General features: G+C 53.1%; 1 protein-coding gene across 1 annotated transcript; it reads right to left on the bottom strand.

Moving 5' to 3' along the window:
* Positions 1-4,470: 4,470 nt before the first annotated feature.
* Positions 4,471-6,239, bottom strand: LOC124653665 (transcription factor PCF3-like). The gene is made up of 2 exons (XM_047192734.1): positions 4,908-6,239; positions 4,471-4,810 (listed from the first exon to the last, which is right to left on the bottom strand). The coding sequence occupies exons 1-2, from the start codon at positions 6,140-6,142 to the stop codon at positions 4,798-4,800; spliced, it is 1,248 nt and encodes a 415-aa protein (XP_047048690.1). The 5' UTR covers positions 6,143-6,239; the 3' UTR covers positions 4,471-4,797.
* Positions 6,240-7,420: the final 1,181 nt, after the last annotated feature.

The following is a 7,420-nucleotide window of genomic DNA, read 5'->3' as shown; positions in this document are numbered from 1 at the left end:
AAGGGCTCGGTCTGAACGAAGGAAATTTGTATAATGCACTCCAGAATTCCAGGATCAGGTGTTTTAAATTTAGGAAGAGGCTAGCAGACTGCTACAAATGTTATTAACATTTATCTACATCTCCAAAAAAGAGGCCGGAGCCCCCATTTCCCCCTCCCCCGCTCTCGGTTAGCTACAGTCCCTGCTCTCCTCCTTATCCAAACCGGGCCGCTCCTTCCTCCTCTCCGCCGGAATAGCCGGCTGGAGTTGGAGAGGAGAAGGCGCCGGAGTAGATCTTAGGTGTAGGAGTAGGTTTTTCGGCTTCTTGCCGGTTTTTTGGAGTTTGGCAACTGGATCTCCGGCCAGGATCTGGTGCCTCTGGTGGTGGCTTGGCGGAGGCGAGCTCAAATGGTGGGAGCAACCGCGGCGGGCCTTATGCTCCAGAATCTCCTTCAATATAGGGCCCCGTAGATGCTTTCTTCTTTGCAGGTGTGCGGTGACTGCTCTGCTCCTCCTGGCTGGCCGTGGCGGCCGGGGGGGAGAAGCACGGCGGTGCTCAAGATCTTTGCAAGGTTTAGTCCCTGGCGGGCCATGCTGGTGAGGGGGAACTGCCTTGCCTTCCCCTGCAAAGTTTGGAGCTAGTAGGGCTAGCTGGTGCTATCTGCTGAAGGGCAGCACAACCCTGTCTCTTTCTCTGTCCGGCCATGGTGGCGAGGGGAGAAGAGGGGGCGATGTGGTGTTTTCGATCAGGCGGCGCCAGCTCTATCCTTGGTGGTTCTTCGTCAAGCGCAACTACACAGACGGCACCATGGCCGTTGCGATCTACAGCCGGCAAGGCGGCTGTTTCTCAACCTCCGTGACGGAGGCTTCTCCCTGTCCCTGTTGGAGCTCGACGCCTCCTCGCTGCCAAGTGATTCATTCCCGGCGGCTTGGAGGTAGCCAGCAGGGGTGGGTTCTCGCCGGAAGGAAGAGTTCGAGCGGCTTCTCTCCACTCCTTGGCGGCGACGCTTCGAGGATACCGGCGAGCGGTGGCGGTGAAGCTCCAGGACCTGATTGCTTTTTCAACTTTTGTTCTGGGGTGTGTTTTGTAAATGTGCAGGCCTTATCCTCAAATACTAGGTTCTTTAGGACGAGTGTTATAAAGGGCCTGTCTGCAATTTGTACTCATCACGTATCACTTTAATGGAATACCACCTTCTATTTCAAAAAAAAAATCTCCAAAAGAGCAGAAAATGTTTCTCTTGTCAGCAGGCACATGTGGAACTGCAGAGTGACACACACAGTAGGGTATGGTCGTTGTAGTCAACATGGCTAGAGCAGGATCATTGCCGAGACCCAGGCATACAAAAATACCGGAATAAAAATACATGGCCAGTACAAAACAGTCGTCCTGCATAGTTTAAAAAAACGCAAGTACTACAACAACAGCACATGGAAAGAATGGTGGAAACTAAAACTAGAATTAAACACTAAAACTGGAATTAAACCTGCAGCATAAATCAAGATGATCAACTGTACAAATCAAACTCCTTTCTCCGCTACGCGGCCCTCCTCCTCTACATCGTCGGTGGCGCAGTAGGGCTTGTGTTTCGGCGTCGATTGGGCGTGGTGATCGTCGCCACGCCGGTGGGCGTTCTTATAGCACTCGTGTTGGGCTGGAAATGGCCGTCGGGCGCATGAAGTATTCCGGTCGCGGTGGGAAACAGGAAACAAGCGTGAGCGAGAAACTGGAGCCACCATGGGCGGGAATCAAACGAAAGCGCGGGAATCATCTACTGCGCACGCGTGAAGCCGGTGACGGCCATTACCATCCCATCACCATTAGGCAGAGCGACATCGTTGACAGCGGGCAGAGGAGGGCACTTTGGGCCGGGCTGCTGGACGGATCACCAAACCAAAACAGATAGACACCCCCAAATTGTCCCAGGCCGACCCAAACAGATAGAAACGGACCATTTAGGTCGCCGATTTGGGCCAGCCCGCTCGAGATGCCCTAAGGACATATCATGGCCATTGTTCGTGTCCTCCTCCTCTTGCCGTCGATTCGGCTACCAGACATCACTCCACTCCATTGCCTTCCCCATCCAACCTTGGATACCATGGCCGATGCACCTCCCACCGCCTCCATCCTCACCGTCGAAACCCACGTCAATGGCAGCGCCACAGCCACCATGACACTGAAGAAGATGAAGGTCGAGCTCACGCCATCACATAGAATCATCGAGAGCAGGAAATGGCATTTCGGAGGAAGGCCAAGCGGGAGCTAAAGGTCACAACGGGACGTGAAGTATCTAGCGTCTATATAGTCGAAGCCCACCATGACTGCCCACACTACCACAGTCGCGCAGCTAGCCTTCCTCATAGTCAATGGAACACGCTCCCACATTTGGCTGCGATCGGCGTCGGCAATGCCATGGTGGTGAGATCGGGGTCGTCCGTGACCCGACCGCTTATTATTCCAACACCACCTCAACACAGATGTGTGGGTATGCGCCCGTCTCCCTCCAGCAGACCCGGGTGACGCCCCGGTACCCCTCCTCCCCTCGGGATGGGTCGGCTGAGGTGGGCGAGTCCATGTCAACGGAACCCTCCATCGCGTCCCTTGACCTCAACCGCATACCGGTCACCGGCGTGTCACCGATGGTACGATCGAAGACCCCTCGGGCAATCCCTGCCAACTTGTTCCCGGACGCCCACAACCTTTACGAGGAAATGTCAGCTCTGTTTGACCCGGCCACGATGCAGCCGGCCACCACGCCGGCCAATGTGGGATACTATGATGAGGAGAGCATCATGGAGGACATGATCAATGGGCGCCAAGGGGCTGAACAAGATGGGCTCGGGCTCGGCATCGATGATGATCCATTGTTTGTGCAGGAGCTCACCCAAGCCTCCAATACTCAAATGAGACGTCAAAGAAAAAAGATCGAAGTATAAACGGAGCTTGAGGATGACAACCAGACACCATTGAATTAGTGGTGCCGAGAAAAAGCGAGGAGCATATTGGAAGAGAGTCCATACCTACTTCCACGAGCATAAACGCTTAGGGGAAAACCTGTTTTGGAGTGACCGGAACGAATTGTCCATTCAGAAGAGGTGGCCGTTTGAATCGAAATGCAACAAGTTTTTTGCGACACACGATCATGTGCTCAAATGTCGTGTGAGCGGAGTCAGCGTCATGGACATGGTAATTTTCGGCCCTTGTTGTATCGTTGTTTGTGCTCAAACGTTCTTGTACATACATGTATTTTCATCTTATTGTTTCTCTCGTATACGTGAATGCATGGCAAGCTTTGGATTATTTCAAAGATGTCAACGGTGATAAACCATTTACCTTGCCACATTATTGGAAAGAAATCAAAAAATGTCCCGAGTTTCAAGAGGGCTATGATGCCTACAAGAAGGCATTGCTTGGAAGCAAGAATTCCAAGGAAGAAGAAGATTGACCTTGATGGTGCCCAACCTTGCTCGAGCACAAGCACCCGTGTGGGACGGCCTCGGGAGCACAAGGCTGACATGAAGTGTGATGCCTCTGTATTTCATGTGGCTGGGACGTTGAAGGACTTGTTTGCTAAACAGGAGATTTCAAATGAGAAAATGGATGAGAGGAAACACCGGGACAACGAAGAAGCCATGAAGAATTACTATGATGTACAAGAATAAAATCTTCAAATTGATGAAGCCAATGCTCGACCGAGAGCCAAGGAGGTGGAACTCAAGGAAAAGGAAGTAGAGCTAAATAGATTGGCAAGGGCAAAGGAGGTTGAGCTCTAGCTAAAGATATGCTCCCAAGAAACTTGATCATGTCAACCATCTTGACCATCATGGCACCAAAGAGAAAGGCTTAGTTGCTAGGTTCAAGAAGAAGCAAAATATGATCCAAGATCGATCAAGATTGAGTTGATCACTCGATATTTATCTTGCTATTGGTGTGATTGTTTGTGTACTATGTTCCAAGTGGTGATCCTTTTGGTGGTAAAACAGGGAGGACATGGCCACCAAAACGAACAAAATCAGACATAAAACGTGTCCGATTTGGATGGTGACGTTGGATATGCCCTAACAGATCCCATCACAAATGTCCATTGAGAATTTGAATGGCTTGGTCTGGACGCAGAAAATTTTGTATAATGCACTCCAGAATTCCAGGATCAGGTGTTTCAAATTTAGTTAGGCTAGCAGATCGCCACAAATGTTGCTAAATATCTACTCTACCTCTCCAAAAGAGCAGAAAATGTTGCTCTGGTTGGTCAGCAGCCACATGTGGAACTGCAGAGTGACACACACACACACAGTAGGTAGTATGGTCGTTGTAGTCAACATGGGTAGAGCAGGATCATTGCCGAGACCCAGGCACACAAAAATACCGGAATAATAACACATGGCCAGTACAAAACAGTCGTCCTGCATAGCTTGAATAAAACGCAAGTAGTACTACAACTACAACAGCACATGGAAAGAATGGTGGAAACTAAAACTAGAATCAAACACTAAAACAGAATTAAACCTGCAGCATAATAAATCAAGATGATCAAACTGTACAAATCAGACTCCCTTTCTTCCTCCTGAACTGGGACCCGCTGGAGCGGTAACCATCACACCCATGTCAACATGACAATGATTCATCACGGATCAATCCAACAGAATAAACAGACAAAAAAATACAACAAAAAAAAAGGCCAAATGGACAAGCAAGAAGTGTTGCTCTTGCATTGGATTGCTTCAGTAGCTTTCTTGCACTCCATCATCCAATTCTCAAATCCTCCTAGCTCAGAAATCCAATGATGGTCTCCCAAGAAAAGACACCAGGGCTCGATTCTAGCCCTCCTCCCTATGGGATATGGATATGCTGTTAAGCAGTGACCCACTAGCACGATTGCGATATGATCAATGGCAGATTCAGAAGATTTTGCTCGTGGCGAGCTTACTGTGGTGAGCCGTTGTCGGGACGGTCTTCCTCTGCTCCTTCGCCGCTGTGGTCGCCGTCCTCTTCGCCCTCGTTGTCGCCACCGCCGCCGCTGCCGTCGCGCTGCTGCTCCATCTCCTGCTGCTGGCTCTCCTCCTGCTGCTGCTGCTGCTCTCCGCCCCCGTCGCTGCGGGGGTAAGCATTGAGCCCCGCGAGCATGCCGATGCTGGTGTTGGGCATGCCGCCGCCGCCGCTGCCTCCCATCACGCCGGCGCTGCCGGGGTAGTGAACCCTGGACATGAACTGCAGCGGCGCCTGCACGGTGCTGCTCCCCCCGCCGCCGCCGCCGAAGGACCACATGGGCTGCTCGGTCGGCCGAGCCACTGCGGCGGGGCTGGCCGACACGGGCAGCATCCAGAACGCGCCTCCAGGCGCCGCGCTGTTGGGCGCCATGGCCCACATTGCGGTGGCCGCCGGCGGCGGCTGCTGCTGCTGCTCGCGCGCGGCCTTGGGATCTTGCCGCTCGTCGTCCTCCTTGAAGAGGTCCTCCCGGTACCGCTTCCTCATGAAGGCGCCGGCGTTGCTGGGGTCCTGGGGCGGCTCCTGCGCCGGCGGGAGGAGGTGGTGGTGGTAGCCGAGCATGGTGGACATGTCGTGCTGCGGGTGGTGGTGCGGGTGCAGGGCCAGGGCGGGGAAGGGCGCGTTGCGGCTGGCGGCGGAGGCGGCGCGGGTGATGTTGAGGGAGGAGAAGTTGGCCGGGATGGTGCCGGTGCCGGTGGCGGCGAGGATGGCCGGCTCCGCCTGCTGCAGCAGCCACTCGATGGTCTCGCCGTCCGACTTGTGGCCGAGCTCCCGCGTGAGCTGGAACACGCGCGCCGCGCACAGCGCCGGCATCCGTATCCTCCGCCCGCGGCCGTCCACCTTGGTGTGCCGGTCCTTGGACGGCCGCTTGGCCAGCGTGCCCGCCGACGACGGGGTCACCGGCGCGACCGCCTTCTTGTCGGCGGAGGACGGCGCGGCCTGGTCGGCGACGACGGGGGTGATGGCGAGCGTGCCGATGAACTGCTGCTGCGGCTGCTGCACGCTGTTGGGCTCCGCCGGGCCGGCGTAGTAGAACGGGTGGTGCTGGTGGTGGTCAGGAGCGCCGCCACGGCTTCCGCTCGTGCCGCCGCCACTCCCCCCGCCGCTGTTGCTGCTCGACGGCGCGCCACCGCCGCCCCCGCTTCCACCCCCACCGCTTCCGCCGCCATGGTCCATGCGCGCGTCGAACACTTGACCGGCCCGGCCCTCCCAAGAAGGAAGAGGAAAGGCGGCTCCTTTGGGCTGCGGGGCGGCGGTGAAGCACGCGCACGGGCAGTCGTCCGCCGGAGTTAGGGTGGAGGATGGAGAGGAGCACGTGCTGGGCACGCACGGTGGGGCGGGGTGGTGGCCGGGCCAGGTGGGGCTGGGAGGAGCCGCAGGGGAGCGGGGGCGGGCGGAGGAGGGGAGAGAATGGTGGGAGAGAGACAGACAGACAGGGAGGGAAGGGTGGGGTTCCCCTTGGCGATTGTTTATGCCCTTTTTCTATCATGATTCTATAAACCCTAGCCAAGATATTGGGCACTGCACTGCTGCCCCCCTCTCCATTTCCACTTTTGCTGCACCATTATTCCAATTTATTCCTGAGTGCTAGAATCCTAATTTGTTCCGATCAATGTACAAAAGTACTACCAGAAACATAGCTGGTGCCCATTTTATCACGAGCGTTACACATTTTTTACACAAAGTTAAACAAAAATATATTAGGATCTACAATGGTTTTGTTGCTGCGGTTGTAATAAAACTTTCCAAAATGAGCATATTTTCTTTTTAACCATGATCAGCATTCCCATTTTAATTCTCGAACAGTTCTATAATGTCGCGAAAAGATATTGGGTGGTGGCGTCACTTTATCCATCTCCACCCTCGTTGCACATGATTTGGATTTTTTTGTTGTTGTTGATTACTTGATGTTATAAGGCTAATTCGTTCTCGTGAATGTGAGAAGCATAGGCATAGGTGATGAGAAGTTAATCTGATTCTAAAAGAACATAAAAAAGTTGAATTCTTTCTCACGCCAACTCAATTGTTTCACATGTTCGACAAAAATGGGGTAGATGGATATATAATTGTTGCAGCCTGGAAAGACATTTGCTCCAGCACATGCGAAGAGGAGCATACTCATTAACGACGGTCAAATGCGCACACACACTTCATTATTTAGTTCTTGGCACGGTTCTACGGTTCCGTGGATCTCACGCTACTCGGTAGCAAGCAGTGAAGCGAAATCTTCACACTAATATTTTCAATTAAATAGGTACCTCAATAAATCGTCTACTCCCTTCGGGCCAAAGTAATTGACCCAGGACGGAGTACCAAAATTGATTCGAGCAGGAGGGAGTAGCAAATTTTGGCTCATTTATTCATTTCTTAATGGATGCATTGTATCTTCATTGAAATATATTTCTCACATTGGATGACAGCTAGGTTGTGTAGTAAAGAGTTAAAGAGACATGT

Source organism: Lolium rigidum, chromosome 5 (genome assembly GCF_022539505.1).
Source record: "Lolium rigidum isolate FL_2022 chromosome 5, APGP_CSIRO_Lrig_0.1, whole genome shotgun sequence".
In the NCBI taxonomy this organism is placed as follows: Eukaryota; Viridiplantae; Streptophyta; class Magnoliopsida; order Poales; family Poaceae; genus Lolium; species Lolium rigidum.
This window is presented reverse-complemented; position numbering and strand designations above follow the sequence as displayed.

Coding starts and splice junctions, on each gene's coding strand:
- LOC124653665 (XM_047192734.1), bottom strand. CDS start 6,142: ATGGACCATGGCGGCGGAAGCGGTGGGGGTGGAAGCGGGGGCGGCGGT.